Here is a 17,891-nt window from a genome sequence, read left to right on the forward strand (position 1 = left end):
ATGCACACTTTGAAAGATAAAGTACTGACTATGTGAAATAAAGAGCTACTTTCAAAAAATGGATGAATGCTGCCACGGTGATTTTGCTACTTGTCAGTAAAATCAAGTGATTATCTCGGAATAAGTTCCCGTTATCTTGTGATCACAGGGTACTTCTGTTTTTTAAAGGCTTACATAAGAATGAAATCACTGTCTGCTTGACTAATTAACTGACTGTTTCCAGGGGGGCGTGACCAGCGGGAGGACAGTATAAAATCTCAGAGAGACTGCAGCAACACAACACGAGTTTGCAAGCCTTCAACATTGCTACATACTCAAGAAGCAAAGCTTTAGCCATGGATACCATCACAAGCCAACAAAACAATACCCCAGGTAAAGATCTGACTCTACCCGCTATGCACAATTTAACTTGATGTCAAATATTCATAAATTATGTTTCTAACTTAAGTTGATGTCGTTTTCATATAGCAAAATCCAAGTCCAGGAAGACTGCCAACCACTTCACAGATGTGCATGGTCTGCCTTGCATTGAGAAGATCGTGAGCTCGGTGGAGGACACCCCTGAGCCCATCCACACCAACATCACCGGCAGAATCCCAGAGTGGATCAACGGACACTTCTTGAGGAATGGGCCCGGGAAGTTTGAGATTGGAAACCAGCAGTGAGTGCCAAAAGTCTGAATCTATCTGGAGATATTGGGCTTGTATCAATAAAATGGTCTTGATTTGATTCTCTCCTGTTCCCTCCACTCCCATCAGGTTCAACCACTGGTTTGATGGTATGGCTCTCCTGCACCAGTTCAAAATATCCAATGGTCAGGTGACATACAAAAGCCGCTTCCTGTCCAGTGACAGTTATCAGACCAACAAGGAGCACAACCGCATTACAGTGTCTGAGTTTGGGACCATCACCATGCCAGACCCCTGCAAAAACTTCTTCCAGCGTTTCCTGTCCAGATTTGAACTTCCAAGTGAGTTTCGTATTTTAGTGCAGTTCAGACAGTTTTCAGTTTACTTCCATATACTTAGAGGCCAGAACAGCTAATAACTCTGGGAACATCTCTCTCCTCTCTAGAGCCCACAGATAATGCCAATGTGAGCTTTGTTACCTACAAAGGTGATTACTACGTCAGCACAGAAACCAATGTTATGCACAAGGTTGACCCCGAGACACTGGAGACAACCAAAAAGGTAACACGATGTTGAATGTTGTTGACCAATGTCAGTTTGTGATTGATAATTCTGCAGAGCTGTGCACAGCAGCTTGTTTTATTGACCTGCTGCTTACGTAAAACATGATCCCTAAGGAAAGTCATAAAAGAGCACAATATAAAAAGTGAAGTCTTGCATTTTTTTGTTAGGTGGACTGGAGCAAATTCATTGCTGTCAATGGAGCCACCGCACACCCTCACACTGAGCCTGATGGTACAACCTACAACATGGGGAACTCCTACACCAGTAAAGGTATTTCAGATGCATGAACCAAATCGCCAGTTTTAATGGGAACCCCCCTCAGAGTGAGGTGTCAGTCAGTGCGATGACCTTCAACAGGAAACTAATCGTATCTGTGATTCTGTGCCGACAGGAGCGTATTACAACATCATCCGAGTGCCACCAACTAAGATAACAGCAGATGAAACCCTGGAGGGAGCCACAGTGCTGTGCTCCATTCCCTCAGTGGACAAAACCAAACCCTCCTACTACCACAGCTTCGGTGAGTAAGAGCCACTCGTGCTCAAACCAAAGCCCTCACTGCTTTCACCCTTCAGCCTTGACTATACAGTACATCCATTCATATACAAGATTCACTTTCCATGTCTAACAGCAAGATTTGACCAATCCATATGAAATAATTTGATTCTTAGTCATAACTTGTCAGATCAGGTTTTATAGTGTCTTAACAACACAGACAAACTCACACAGCAATGATCTCAGGCCACAACTCGATAAAAAGTGAATCTGTTCCTATTGGAACTTTCTAAAGGGCAAGGAGATTTGACCAATAGTCCACATGCCATTGATGCTTAGTTTACTGTGATATCAAAGAGAAGCAGAGTGAGAAGTGTTTCTTTGCCATTTTTGCTTGATAAATGACTGAAATGATTGCTCAGTCACTTCAGTCCAATGCCTCAACTCTCAGTTGGTTTCAGTTGATTCTAAATCATCCATTCAGCACTTTGAATGAAAATTAATATAATCTTCTCAATCCATCGCAGCAATGTCTGAGAACTACGTGGTGTTCATTGAGCAGCCGATCAAGATGGACCTGTTGAAGATTGTGACAGGAAAGCTGACAGGAAAGAGCATCAGCGATGGTGTGTTCTGGGACGGAAAACGCAACACGATCTTCCACTTGATCCACAAGCAGACCGGGAAGGTAAGGCTTTAACCCGGACCCTAAATTCTCTAAAATGCAGTCTGTTCTCTAGGCTTGTAAGGTGCATAACACAAATGTGGGTTGTCTTCATTCTTCTGCTCTTCTGTTTCAGCTGAGCTCCATCAAGTACGTCACCAAGGCACTGTCGACCTTCCATCAGATCAACGCATACGAGGAGGACGGCTTCTTGATCATTGACATGTGCGCTTCAGATGATGGACAGGCGATCAATAACTACAACGTCCAGAACCTGCGCAAGTCTGGGGATGCCCTTGATGAGGTAAGGAGTTTAAATGTTACTGACAAGGGGTACATTCATGCAACGACTTCTCCTGATACAGTAAATGCTTTCAGTTTGGTTGAAACGTTTGCGGGTTTAAGATTAAAAAGCAAAATGTTTCCTCATCAGGTGTACAACACCTTATGTAGAGTGTTCCCGAGGCGTTTCGTGCTGCCTCTCAATGTGGAAAACGAAACGCCCTTCAACCAGAACCTGAACGGGACCAAGAGCACAGCCACCGCAATGAGGATCGCAAAGAACAAGGTAGGCTCCCGATATTACCAACAGCGACAGTCATTTTTGTGACAAGTTTCTCTTTGATAGGTGTGTTGTAAAGAAAGTTGATACCAGCTCCTGCAGATAGCACAGATACAGACACATTAGGTAACTTTGGCTGATGAAATAGTGCCTCTTGGAGGAGGGATACGCAGTCTGAAAGGTTCTTTGTCTATGTACAGTCCAGATTTGTCCATTATGAAAAGATAACTTATGCTAATTTTTCTAATGACCCATGACTGGCCTTTAACATGTTACTGTTCGTGTTTCCTACATCAATACATACTTTAAAATACATATAATACTGCCTTGTGTAGTTTCCCAATCATACTATAAATCATGAGTATAAAATGCTGTAAATATAAACTTCTCATGCCTGGTACAAAAAACAGCAAACCCATTTCTTCTTAATCTTGGGGTGTTATTTTAATGATTTCTTGAAGTGATATTCTATTTTAGCACAATGGATTTTTTATTAAATGACATTAAACCAATTTTGATACCATTTGTAGTTTTTTGTATACATTCTTCTAGTTTAGATTTACTATAGAATATTTGATTACTGCCATTCCCATGTCTCATTCACTTTCCTTCACATTCTTGCACACAAAGGATTGACCAGAATCAGCGCGATTTTATCTGACTGATATCATCCTCATGGTTTATTGTTCAGATCTGTATTATATTGCTAATGCAAGCAGAAGAGAGAGTAGAGTTGTTCTTATTGTTAAACAGCCAAAGGACGTTTGTGACCACACTAGGAGCCAACTGTGGTCTAAAAGGAAAATTGTTCAGTACAACAAATTATGACTGTAGCTTCCAGCATTGCCCTTGTCTCATTATATGTTGTTGTTTTCTCTTGTGCAGGTGTTCTGCACCCATGAGGACCTCCACGGGGAAGATCTTCACCAGTACGGTGGCCTGGAGTTCCCACAGATAAACTATGGGAAGTACAACACCCACTCCTACCGCTACTTCTATGGCTGTGGCTTCAGACACCTCGTCGGAGACACACTGATCAAGATGGATATCCAAGGAAAACAAATGAAGGTGAGTCCCGTAGATGTGCTGCGTAGGATTAGGTTGCATCAGTTTTTGATTTGCAAATCAAATCAAATTCACAGATTTGGGGTTTTTTTTGTATTACCAATCAAATGTGAAGCCAAACCGCAAAGCTCACGAGTCACTGTTTTCTCACAGGTGTGGGAACAACCCGGTCTTTATCCCTCTGAACCAATCTTCGTACCCGCCCCTGATGCCACAGAGGAGGACGATGGCGTCATCTTGTCTGTTGTCATCACTCCAAACGAGGTCAGTCAGGTTTTAGTCAGAGATTTTTTGGGCTCTGGTACAAAACCAAGGAGGAGTATCTCTTGAAATGCAAACCGTTGATAACTTATTTGTCTTTTGTCTTGATTCCTTCCAGGACAAGAGCACGTTCCTCCTGGTGTTAGATGCCAAGACGTTCGAGGAGCTGGGCCGGGCCGCAGTGCCTGTCAACATCCCCTACGGTTTCCACGGGACATTCAACGCCACAGCGTAGACGCTTGAGGTCGTCATGTGAATAGACATGTGTCATGGCAGATGTTCTACAATGTAAATACCGTCTGTAGTTTTGTTTGTGTTTTCGTGCAATATTAGAGGTCTCTCTACAATACTAAGAATGTATAGTTTTCTTGAATTGTTTTGAAAAAACATTTTTTCACTGTTAGATATATTGAACTTGTTTAAAAACATTTTTCTATACTTAACATGTAAACCATTGTTTTAGTGAAAGATAAAGAAATATACAAAAACAAAAATAGAAAAAAAAGAAAGTTGATGGGGTTTTTTATATCGATTTATGCTAGTCTTTACATTTACATATTATTTTGTAAACAGGCACTTGGGACTGGACGTGAGCTGTGTTAATACATTAAATGGATAATGCATGGCTTTAAAAAAAAAATCTGTATTTCATGCTACATGAATTAAAACCTGTAAATATTGCCTGAATAAAAGAAAAACTCCATTTTAACATTGTATCTGCATTCATCTCCTCCTTTTAGTAATGTTTCCACAACTTTGTGTTCACTTTGGTCAACTGAAAGTGCAGGTTGTGTAACACAAACCCTTGTAAAGATATTACAGTAGTTACTGTAACTACAGGAACATGGCTCAACAGCACTCCCTACTGACCACTGATGGATCATGACTGTACTTAGGGCAGAGAAATATGTTGTGTTTTCTGTTTGGTGCCTTTTTATGTTAGTTATTAAATGAGAGCAACATCAGAGTAATTTTTACTTTGGTGGCACTTTAATTATTCATAAACAATAATACATACACAGGTGAATACTGAACTTTTACTGTATTCTTTTAAAAAAACAAAACAATTATGGCATTTCCTTTGGTCACATTTCGGTTCATTTATGTTGAGCTGGGAAGAAGAATAAATACAATTCTATTCTTAATGAGTGTTTACCCAAACTCATAACTCTAACAGTGAACATATATTAGTTTATTTTTCTAGTTACAGGAATATCTTGTATTATAAAGCACGGCATTTATTAGTTGATATGACTAACATATGAACTGCAAAGAGCACATGTACGCAAAGGAAAGAAAACGACACCTGAGTAAAAAGGGCTGTTTGAGAGAGAGAGAGAGAAAAAAAGTCCATGTTTAAGCCAGAAGTTTCTCAGAAATCATAGCTAAGGTTTGCTTCAGGTGCTTTTTCTTCTGTTTCAGGAACAACTCCAGGTTTCGAGCTTGTGTCAAAATGCCCTCCAGCTCTTTCATCTGTGCTGTATCAGCTGCAGCACTCTCACTGAAAAAAAACCATAAATGCTGATAATGCAGTTGAGCAACAACGAAGATACATGCTTCATTGATGAAAATAGCAAACAGTGCAAACATAATGGAAAGTACAATTCACTCACACCTGAGCTGGGAAGTAGTTTGATCAATAAACACAATGCAGCAACATTTAGAGAATGAACCATGTGCAGAACTGCAGGATTCACACGTTCACCTCTTAAATCACATGCAAATATTTTACATACTGTACTTTGTCGGTATCAATGCAACAGTGCAGGCAAATCCTATGAGACTCTGGTCATTATTTAAACAGTGTAACTAATTTGTCGTAACAACAGGTGAATCAGTAAAGGGTTGAACAACTTATTTTAAAAAAATAGATCTGATTTATTTAACGAGTTAAAATGGAGCCGGAGATCGACGGACGGATCAGGAGCATCAACAGCAATGCAGACGTTAGACCGGACCGCTGTGGTGAAAATGGAAGTGACATACGGAGGCAAACATCTTGACTTACTCTGTTCCAATCCTCACCTGTCTGTGGTCATGAGCTCTGAGTAGCGACTGAAATAATAAGATCGTGGCTGCAGGCAGCAGAAACTGCTTCCTCTGTAGGACGGACGAGCTCAGACTTAGAGAACGGGTGGAGGAGTTTGGACGCTGCTCCTTCACGCAAAAGGATAGGGATGCCTCCTCCAGGACGAGAACCAGACCCAGTTTTATTTCCGTCAGGAAGGAGGGATGTCTGGAAGATGCTTGGCCTACCGCCACGACGACCCAACCCCCCGATAAGCAAATGATAACGCACGGCACGGGTGGATGGATGAATTATTTCTTGTGCTTTAGGTCTAAATATGACAAACCAGCACCAACACACAGAATATGCACCGTCTTTCTAAAACTATTTTTGAGCATTTCTTTTTAAAAAAAGTCTCAACGCATCAAGTTAGTATCGTTTTGGCTTTTCGTCCAGATGGAAACAGCGTTTATTGGGGGTGAAAACATTTTTTTTTAAATGGAAACGGGTCCCAGAGTGGGAAAATCTCAAAACGCCGCTCCAGCGTTTTCGTGTAGTCACCCAAAACGGATCTTTTGTGAAACGATGACGTTATACCCCCCCACCGCTCTCTCCTGTAACCTGAACCAGCCCTCTACACGTTACAGTCTATGGACGTAACAACAACAGTCGACTACTGCGGCTGAATCTCTCCCGTTAAATCATCGTCGTCGTCATATTTGCTCTGACTCGACTCCCAGTCGACATTTAATCCACTTCTAATGTTTGGAGTTTATGTGTGGCAGCGTTACAGCGCCACACACAGGCCTGGTGGATGTACTACAGCATTTAGAGTCAGTGGATCTGTGTGTACACCGACATTTGTTGAAACGATGACATGTTCAGGGAGAATTTTGTCAAAACAAACAAGAAAAAGATGGTTTTGGGTGAACCTCTGTTTCCGTGAGGACGAGGCCTAGTTGTTTTTCTGTATGTGACCTACCTTAACATTTCAGCAAGTTTTGAAAGCAGCATGTTGACCTCTCTGCAAGCACCTGCAGCAGACAGAACAACACATTTCACTCATTGGTTAAAGCATCTCAGCTCAGACACAGAAAGAATGAATTTCCATGTTTGTTTGACTTCATTATGACCAGAACAACTCTGGACTGTGTGAGTCTGAACATTTCAATCAGAAGGGGAACAAAGTACAAACATGCATTAATAACATTTTGTTCACAGGATGTTGAGATGGCAACATTAATTTCAGAGACTTGCCACATCCTGTTTCTGCTTCACACCTCACCCATGAAATCTAGTTTATAGGTCACTTCATTCTAACTTCCTGTGGCCTGTTATGCACATTGCATGAAAAGCAGCTTGTTTGTTGCTTCCCTCATATGTGTATTTGTATTAACATGCATGAAGACAACCCCAACAGTGTTATATTTCTCTTTAAGTTTGAATGCAATTGTCTTACAAAACAATAATTTGTGTAACTGGCAGTATGACAGTGCACACACCTGCAGCTGTCGACTCAAATGAATCTTCTGGATCCAAAGCAGATGGCTTAGAGGGAGGTTTTTTCTTTTTAGGTGGAGATTTGTCTGAATTTGCAGGTGTTTGTTCAATCTGTTGCAACAGGAGAAAAGACTGGTTGTAATAAATCATCATTTATATCTATTGCTCATCTAAAAAAAAAAGAAAAAAAGCAGAATAATACTGTAGCATTTCCAGCACAAACCATTCATTGCTTGATACTTAAAAACAGTGATTATGTAAAGATGATTGTCTTCTTATTCACAGAGAAATACACATTTGTATGTATATGGGTGACAAAATATATATTTTTCCTGTACATGGACATGCGGGGCAACAAACAGCTACTTCCTACCTCTGGGGAAGTTGTCTGAACAGGGCTTTTGTGGGTCACTGTCCTCTTGTTACCCACAGGTGGAGTCAGTTTTCCTGTTGCTGTTGCTTCTTTCATTGTGATGTGATGTAACTGCAAACATAACAACAAACCAGACTAATTAGTTTCTTTCATATGAATGCTACAGTACATTTTGCACAGAAAAATAAACATTAAAATGATATTGTGCACAAAATTTAACAAGCAGCATCATTGGCATCATGGCAAAGGTTACTGAATTATCATGTTACATTTTAAATCTTATTTCTTACAGTCCACTTATTACCAAAACTGTGGTTTATTACAAACCATAACATTAGCAAGTGCAATGGGCCCAACCGATGCTCAGTAAAAACACACTGTTATCATTATTGGACTGAGACCTAGCGACCATCAATAAAAAATTCTATCAGCTTTTAGTTTCATAGTTAATGGAAATGATCAGTCTCATAGGCGTAATCAAATCCAGACAATACAACCCCTTAAAAAATCATATAATTGCATTTAATAAGAATATCTACAAGAAGGTAATTTAATGTTTTTAATAATCTGTCAATGTGAAGCAGGTTAATAGTTTGCTAGTTGCTAGAGGTAAAGCTAGAGGAGGATGCAACAGAATAAATGTTCGTGTAGGATTTAGCTGATCTGAAAACTGGTCTGCTTTTCTCCCTGAATCAAATTAGGTCTTTACATTGCATTAATGAGTTGGTGAGTTGTGTTATGTACATGAATTAAACCTCTGCAGGCTGCTAACTGTTAGCCATACTGTCTGTGTCATTAGTTCATCTGCCTGGGGAGAAATATTATCTACACAGTGACAAGTGGTGATATGATAATTTAACAATATGCAAGCATTAGTCCTGTCAGAATAACTAAACATAATTGACAGCAAAACAAAATACATTATGGTAAATAGTCTAATAAAACTGTTATTTAGCACAGTGTAGCTTGATGCTGGCTAATAAATGATAGGCTACATGATACCATTTCTGTCTTTCTAGGTTGGTTAACTTAAAACCCATGACTAGTTTAATTAAATGCTAAATAAAGACACAACTTCTGGTGGTTAACCATCAAAAACATAAATATAATATTTTATCTGACTTACTTTATCCTGTTTAGCTGCTCAATCTGACGTCGTAGTAACTTACAGTAGTAGGAGGGTAGTAATGTTAGCCTAACTAGCAGGGGAGCTAACCGCCAAATTAGCTGCGGTTGCTATGATACTGTACATTAGCGACCAACGGTTTGTAACTACGGTAAAACCGCCGGTTAACGTTTAACTTACACACACGGTCCCTGCGTATGTGTCATAAATCCATTTAGATAATTAACGGACGACAAAAAGAACTGCCTACGTGAGTAAAATAAGTCGATAAAGTCTTTTTTATTTTTTTTAAGTGAAAGTCACATGCTGCATTCAAGGATATCTTGTACATTTGGACACTCTGAATGGAAGAAAACAAACAAGCAAAAAAAAAACTCCCAGTTCCAGTTTCCTTCACATCTATTATGATCCATAATCGTTGGTCTCTGCACGACCGCGATTCACCACAACTTCCTTTTTCGCTCAAATTACTTTTTATTGATGACAAAACAAACATGTAGAAGATAGTCACAGAACAGGATGATAATTTTTGGATTTTCTGGACAACATCCATCCATGATGCAACCATACGCAACACATCCCACTGCCCAAACAAGGACAGATACAGACACACACACAACCATTAGAAAAAGGGTAAAATTATTAACAACAATGCTTGGAAAATATAAATAAATTCAGTATAAATTAACAGCAACAGTGAAAAAAGACAATTGAAAAAAGAAAAAAAAAGAGTTGTGGAGGGGGCTCAGAAATTATCGTCGTGGGTTTCTCATAAAATAGGCTACCAACAAGGGGCGCCATTTGTAGAATTTATTTTCTGATCCCTGAATAGTGTATCTTATCTTCTCTAGATTCAGTAAATCCAAATCTGGAGCAATGCCAAAAGGTGATGAAGAGTTTCTGATTAACATATGGAAAACTGATAAATATCTTGTCTGATCCCTTGGTCAAAGTTATCTGAGAACTCTTTCTTTTGCAGGCTGCCGCTTTGTGTTTCCCCTTTTCACTCTGAAACTGTAGAAAACTAAATAGCTAATAGTCTAATACACTGATATTGATTAAAATATTGCAAAAGAGTGTTTCATGTTTAACTTTTGGAGATTATTTCATCCTCCACTTGCTGAACTGTTCACATTAACAGACATTTTAAACCACCAGGGGTACCCAATTTTTTTGCATGACTGTAGATGTTTACGGCAACCATCGTTCAATTAATCATTTTGTGTTTCGCTGTCAGTGGATGTTAATGAGAAAGTGACCTCAGATTTATTATTTAATGAGCTGTTGATAATAACACTCAATAAAAATACCAATGTTTAAGACTGAAAATAAAGAAAAAGAAGACGCTCATCTTAATGAGATTGAGACAAACTAGCTGTCATGGATGTGCAGTGTCTCCCGGCCCAATCACAGAGGCCTCGGTGGATAAAATCAATGGGATTATATAAAGGAAGATTAGAAGCACACTGTAAGCAAGCAGAAGCAGATTAAGTGGTGGGTTTAAACTGCAGATCAATGCTGCTACCCGGTGGCAGCAAAGTGGATTATTTCACTGTGTCAAATCAAACCATAAAGCAGCAACACAAACCAAAAGAGCAAAATTCACAACATCAGGATATACTGTAGGTTCAGTTCTGAAAAGGCATCAGGCAAAACATCTTTAAAGGACCTCGAGGAAGTCCAATTAGCTTTGTTCAGCTCCTAGAGAAACCGTGACCTGGATGACTGACTGACAGACACTCCAGGAGCTTACGTAAATAGACTTAAATGTCATGTATTATGTTCTTAAGAGCACCTGCGCTTTCTCTGCCAACATGTAGGCTATACAGTTGGTATTAGAAGTCAAAATGTAGATACAGGGAAGTGTAGACCTTATGACGGCCTGGCAATGAATAGATAACTTGAATCGATTCAGAAATGATCTAATAAACACTAATTTATTTATGTAACCAGTTTCAAATACCTGTCTCATGTGTAAATATATAGGCTACAGTTAAATATATTTTCATGTTACAAAAAAATCATTGGATTTCCATCAGAAAAAAACAACTTTATAAATAACAAAAGTCACATAGGCAAGTAGCACAGTGCCAGCCAACATGTCAGACACTAATGTTTAATTTTATGTGTCGACTGGATTTGTCTGAAAAATACCTTTATAACAGCTGTAATCAGCCCCATAATGGGCTATTGGTGCACATCCAGGCTTCAAATGCATGTTAGCTTGACCCTTTTTTAATTCGAAGACTGATATGTGCTATATTTGGTGTGTATTAGCCGAAGTAGCCCACTGTAGGTTACAATGTACTTCCATTTTATCTTTTAATTTTCCTAATTGTTATATGGACTAGGCCTAGGATGTGTCTGAAATATAGAATTATATAGACAACAATTAACCAGACCTAGACAGTAGGCTACACTGCAATGCTGTAGCGAAATCCATAAATTAGCCATAGGCAGGAATTTTTGGTCGAGCTCAAAATGAGTACTATTGGGCCTGATTAAGCTTTGAATTAATAGTTAAACATTTCAGGAAATATACCTATCCCCTCTCCTGGCCAGATAAAACTGTAGGAGTAATATGAGACGTTCACTCTCGGGGCGTCTATGCTAAATATGAGCTAGCAACTGTTTAGCCTAACTAAACTTAGCGGATGATGTTATCATAAAAACTGGTTGCACAGCTCAGCCTGGCTGTGCCTAAAGGAGACTAAATCTTTCACCCAGGGCCTCTGGTGTTTACTGATTAACATATTATTTTACAAAAATAAAAACAGACAGGTGAAGAATACACCGAGTCACTGCTCATGGCTAATGTGAAGCTAGGCTAAGCTAACTGTCTCATGCCTGTAGATTAGTGTTTTCACCCTGATGAATTCAATATAATTTTGTGTTAGCTAGTTTCCCTTTTCCCCCCACGACAATATATATATATATATATATAGGCTATATTATGTACAATACATATAAATAAGGATATGTAGCCTATATGATGATTTTTTAAATATGGTAGCCTTGTGATAGGCCTAATTATGCTGATATGCTGGCTATGAGAACACATGAAGATACAGCCTATGCTTAAATATATTTTTCCTATTGATTTTTAAATTATATTTATTTAATTGAATGTTTAAAGTTTTCCAGATGATAATTTGTATGGGTACATGTATGGGTGTATATTTTTTATTTTTTATATGGAATAAAATGTTACAGATACACATTTTTATGTTAAAGTTTATTGAAGATTATTAGGTTTTCTCATTAATTTTAAACATATGGCTTCCAGTTCTGGGAAAGTGGCCTCAGATCTTTGTAAATATGGGAGGATAGGGTACATTTACATTTCATATTTATCTAAGGCTAAGCACATACATACATACATATATAGACACATTAAACACATTTTTTTAAATGATATTTTTTGTAACTTATGTTAATTCAGTGTGTTTGAATAGATATGTTTGATATTTATAGGTTTAATGTTGCTTTAAGACGTTTTATCTTATTTATTTATTTTATTCGTGTTATTTCTATGGTGGTTGTTGTTGTTGTGTATTTATGTCTGTGGTGCTGTGGAGGGAGCACCGTGTATGTGTGTGTGTGTGTTTTCTGTGCGCCTTTCTTTGTGTGTGTGCACTGTGCACCACCACCACCACCACTCCGCCAACAGATGCATGCTTTGTGGGGTCGGGTTTGTCGGATGCTAATGTTCCCGACATTCCCATGGTTCCGTGAACGCAGCAGCAGCAGCAGCAGCAGCAGCTTGGGCCGTCGCCGCCTGTAGAAGGAGCTCTTCTTCACTCTTTAACCTAATCTGGAGCCAGCCAAACGTACACAAACATGGCGATAACACCAGCGGGCAGGATGCAGTCGTCTCTCCGCTGCTCCTTGTATTTATTACTGCTCCTCGGGGTCGCGGGAATAAACCACGCATCGACTCTAAGGGGCTTCACGCTGCCGCAAAACACGGGCTTTTTCACGATAGAGGCGAATGAGGGTTTCCAATTCCCAGACGGAGGTGGCGGCGGCGGCGGCGAAGCAGGAGGAGGTGAAGCAGGAGAAGCAGGAGGAGGAGGAGGTGGTGGTGCTCCAGCGCTGCGTTTGCCCGGCCGTAGTGCCTCCGAAGGCGGGTTGGGTTCAGGCAGCCGCCCGCCGAAGCTGCAGCTGCATCGACGGCGCCGGAGCAGCAGCGGTGGAGGAGGAGGTGGTGGTGGTGGTGGTGAAGCTACCATGCCGAAGGTGTACGGACGGGTAAGGGCTATAACACAGCATCACACACACACGCACACACAGACACAGACACACACACGCACGCACGCATACACGCACACACACAGTTTCACTTGCAGCCGGGAACACTGTGCATCACCTCGGGTTGGTTGGCCTAAGGAGGAAAATTACGCAAGACCACACTGTTGTTGTTTTCTAATCCACATCATTTTTTATTCCTTGCACTTTATGCACAAGTGTGTGTGTTTGTGTGTGTGTGTGTGTCCGGTACCGGGTGGAGGAGGAGGCGGCGTAAAGTGGCTCGTTTGACCCTGAAAGCGACGAGCAGCAGAGCAGAGCAGAGCAGTCACCTGGTGCAGCCACACTCCACTTAACATGTGTGCAAATGAATGCAAACTCAACATGCATGCTCCCCCCATCTTTTTTTTTGTTTTTTTGTTAAAGATACCAAGCAGAAATTTACATTTAAAGTAAGAATTACCCTGTAATCCTGCAGATTAGTACAATAGAAATTCCAGCTCAACATAAATACAGCAGCTAGACAAGGTCTAAGAAGAAAGTACAGTGTAGCCTACAATAGACATTTAGACAGAAAGCTATTACAAATCAGGTTATATTAAAAACTATGCAGTCTACTGTTTCTTTTTATTATCAGCAAATGTCAAAAGTCAAAAAGACAAAGAGATTACATGTGCACCAAAGTTACAGTGCAGGACAATTAAACGTGTGCGTCAGTAGAGAGGAAGAGAAAGAGTGTGATGTTGATGCTGGGTGATAAATCTATCAGCTCTCTCTTTCTCTCTCTTTCTTTACAGGAAGTGCTGAAATTCAATTGAAAAGTAGTTGCTGCAAACCTACCAGTAAAAACAACATCTGAATCATCATACAACTGTAAATAGGCTAACCAGAACCTCCTACTTGTCTTGTAAATGTTGGGAGGTTCACTGTTGTGGCCGAATGTTAAATCAGCTGCTTTAAGATGCAAGTCATAAACACATCCCAGTGATTATTTCTTTAATTTAATGACTATTTTAGCAAATAAAAAGCAAGAAAATAGTAAAGATAGTGTCTAACAGGCAAATTTGAGAAGCTGAAACCAGGAAATACTTTGTGTTTTTTTGTTTTAATGCACTAACCAACCTGTTCTCCAGGAAGTTTACGCTGCCGTCGTTACCTTATAGGAGATTGACGAGAGGCAGGTTTGAAAACGAAAGGGCAAAGCTAAAACTGTGGAGCTTCCCTTTTATTTTCACAGCAGACGCATCTTGAGCCGTCACAGCAGGACGGACGACGTGCACAGGTGTTACTATAACGACAGATGCACAGGTGTTACTAAAAACAACAACATTAAGTGCTGTAAAGCAACTTAAACAAACCCAGGTTAACTCTGAGTTACCTAACGTTGATTGTCCTGTTTTGCATCATTAGAATCATAAATTAAGTTTTTATTATGATAAATATAATTACAGCCATTCCCAACAGTGATATTTAATAAGGTAAAATGTAAACAGTATGATGTAAAATAAAATAAATCTTAAGTATATGAATACTTTAAAGTCAGACTAGTGGTTTATTGTAAATTATAAAAGCATGAATTATTATGAGTATTTTAGTTTCTTGATGTTTCAGGAGATGAAAGCTTTAAGACGGTTTTCTGCCGCAGAGGAAAAGAAAAACAAGTTCACGTCTGAGGTGTTTAAAATATTTAAATCAGATTTATAATCATGGGAATAAATATTTGATCAGTGTGAGGAAGTCCGTCGCTTTATAGACGTCGGAGATCTGTTTTTTTTATTTCCAGTTCTCATCAGTGACAAAGAGAAAAATCATCAACACTGTCAGGTTTAAAGAATTAAAATACATCTATAATAATAACAACATGTTTATTTTTAATGTGTGCAGCAAAACAACTCACTCATTTATATAAAAATCTGCTGCTCGTTATTATTTATAAGTTTTTGTCCCTGCCAGGATCCTGTAGGAACGATGACTCACTGTTTTCCCAGGGATCTGATTGGTCGTGGTGATTTACCCCAGTAACAAGTAACCTGTAGTTAAAGGGATAGTTCAACATTTTGGCAAATTGGCCCATTGCCATAATCCCTATAGTCATAGCAGTAGGTTCGTTACCTTTAATTGTCGGTGCAAGCTGTTTTTAGAACGGCGGAGCAGAGCGGCGAGCTGCTCAGAGCTACGCTACGGAGGCTCATGGGATTTCTTGGTTTCCCTCATCAAACTCATCAAATACACAATCCAACAACTCCACAACGCTCTGGTGGACAAGTTGTGAGCTGCACATTCACCACGCTATGAGATAATAACACAACGTTACCAGACAGAGTTGTTTTAGAGGGAAATACAGAGACTGACTGATGAAAAACAGCCCCACATCAGTGGTTTTGCATGAATTTCCCTCTAAAACAACTCTGTCTGGTAACGTTGTGTTATTATCTCATAGCGTGGTGAATGTGCAGGTCACAACTTGTCCACCAGAGCGTTGTGGAGTTGTTGGATTGTGTATTTGATGAGTTTGATGAGGGAAACCAAGAAATCCCATGAGCCTCCGTAGCGTAGCTCTGAGCAGCTCGCCGCTCTGCTCCGCCGTTCTAAAAACAGCTTGCACCGACAATTAAAGGTAACGAACCTACTGCTATGACTATAGGGATTATGACAATGGGCCAATTTGCCAAAAATGTTGAACTATCCCTTTAACCTGGTTGATCTGCTTCATGGTACAGAACGACTCTTCACTGTTAACACCTAATAATAAATAACTGTTGTTTACTTTTCATTACAATTATCTAAACATAAAGAGCGTCAAAAACAATCCCATTAATAAATCAGGTTTAATACACAAAGGAAATAATTTATTAATGAGAACGAGGCTCTCAGACCACTTCAGCAGCGTCGTGTCGACATGTTTACAAATCAATCTTTATTCTATCTAGACGGTATTTGCAAATGTATTAAAAATTAAAAACTGAAATCCCGTCTTTTCTAAACTTGTTCTGAACCATCACTCTTGTATTTGGCTGCCAGTCATTCATTCATTCATTCATTCATTCATTCATTCATCCATTCATTCTTCCCTCTGGTGCGTCGTGTTTGCAGTGTGATGCCCACAGTTTTGTCTTGTCAGGCTCAGGCAGACGATCCGTTTCTGTTTCTGTTTCTGTTTCCTCTCAGAGTTTAACGGTGTTTGGCTTTAAGCAGGCTGTTATTGTCATCACAGGTTTCCTTAAAGGGTTACTTCACCCAAAATTTTTCTACTCTCCGTCATGCCAAGGAAAGGTTTGGAGAACTTTCAGAGTCATCAAAACGCTTTAGGAGTTCCAGGGGGGGTCCGGCTGGCGATGGGTTTTCATATAATGGCGGTGGATAGAGTTCACTTTTAAATGGTCCAAAAAAACACACACTATGAAACATCCAGATACCTCCATACTGCTCGTCCGTACTGACCCAAGTGTCCTGAAGCCGCCACATGAAAAAGTTGTTCAGAAAAAATTATTGTGATCTCTGTTTTTATCCTTGTTGTAGCAGTAGCTCCCAGTGGCTGCGTGAGATTTGCTGTGCGATGTTTTTCCATGTTTACATCAAACATCCAATGGTTTAAAATGATGAACGAACATCTGGCAGCAAACATCAACAGAGCCACTGGGAGCTACTGCTACAACAAGGATAAAAACAGAGATCACATTCATTTTTTCCCAACAACTTTTCCATGTGGCGGCTTCAGGACACTTGGGTCAGTACAGACGAGCAGTATGGAGGTATCTGGATGTTTCATAGTGTGTGTTTTGGACCATTCAAAAGTGAACTCTATCTGCCGCCATTATATGAAAACCCGTTGCCAGCCGGACCCCCCCTGGAACTCCTAAAGAGTTTTGATGACTCTGAAAGTTCTCCAAACCCTTCCTTGGCATGACGGTGAGTAGATGATTGGTGAATTATCGATTTTTGGTGAAGTAACCCTTTAATCCATCTGATCCTTGGTTCTTGTCTAGTTTTCTTCCCATCGAGGCCTCTTGTCTGTTCTCCTTTAGTTTTCACAAAGACAGACGTTGACAAACAGAGATGAGAGTTAATCTGTTGCTCAGAGCGGTTTAGTTATTGACCAACGGTGCGTTACGTTACAACTCAGAGGTCGGAGTTTTCCAGAGTTTTCCCAGTCGTCTTCGTCATCAGACACCGAGACAGAATTATAATTTAAAGGAGCTTCAGTAACTCTGAGGTCAAAATCCAATATATGAGACACTGGATGAGTCGTCCTGACAGTATCATGCAACCTGCACCTGTAGACGAGTTGTTATGTTGCTTTTAGACCTAATAGTAGATGTAGTAGTAAATTGTTACAGTCAGGCATCAATCAACATTCAATATTGCATTCATTAATCCAAACTTAATTCATAAATGT

At 39.8% G+C, this 17,891-nt stretch overlaps 3 protein-coding genes across 3 annotated transcripts in view; 2 read left to right on the plus strand and 1 right to left on the minus strand.

The window, feature by feature from the left end:
* The first annotated feature begins 234 nt into the window (after positions 1–234).
* Positions 235–4,925, plus strand: bco2b (beta-carotene oxygenase 2b). Its single transcript, XM_085794811.1, has 12 exons — positions 235–372; positions 469–661; positions 759–970; positions 1,075–1,190; positions 1,361–1,463; positions 1,585–1,713; positions 2,216–2,376; positions 2,489–2,656; positions 2,786–2,920; positions 3,800–3,982; positions 4,133–4,243; positions 4,359–4,925. Exons 1-12 carry the CDS (start codon positions 336–338, stop codon positions 4,473–4,475), a joined length of 1,665 nt encoding a protein of 554 aa, XP_085650937.1. The 5' UTR covers positions 235–335; the 3' UTR covers positions 4,476–4,925.
* A 653-nt stretch (positions 4,926–5,578) lies between these two features.
* tex12 (testis expressed 12) lies at positions 5,579–9,481 on the minus strand. Its single transcript, XM_085794394.1, has 5 exons — positions 9,248–9,481; positions 8,122–8,232; positions 7,751–7,859; positions 7,231–7,282; positions 5,579–5,741 (listed from the first exon to the last, which is right to left on the minus strand). Exons 2-5 carry the CDS (start codon positions 8,215–8,217, stop codon positions 5,597–5,599), a joined length of 402 nt encoding a protein of 133 aa, XP_085650520.1. The 5' UTR covers positions 8,218–8,232; positions 9,248–9,481; the 3' UTR covers positions 5,579–5,596.
* Positions 9,482–13,072: 3,591 nt separating this feature from the next.
* Positions 13,073–17,891, plus strand: part of sorl1 (sortilin-related receptor, L(DLR class) A repeats containing) — a 128,287-nt gene continuing 123,468 nt past the window's right edge. The window contains exon 1 of the mRNA XM_085794812.1: positions 13,073–13,498. Coding sequence (XP_085650938.1) covers positions 13,088–13,498 — 411 coding nt within the window. The 5' untranslated portion in view covers positions 13,073–13,087. The remainder of the gene's footprint in view (positions 13,499–17,891) is intronic.

This window comes from Trachurus japonicus, chromosome 13, assembly GCF_045865225.1.
Source record: "Trachurus japonicus isolate A0001 chromosome 13, Traja_1.0".
Taxonomy (NCBI): Eukaryota; Metazoa; Chordata; class Actinopteri; order Carangiformes; family Carangidae; genus Trachurus; species Trachurus japonicus.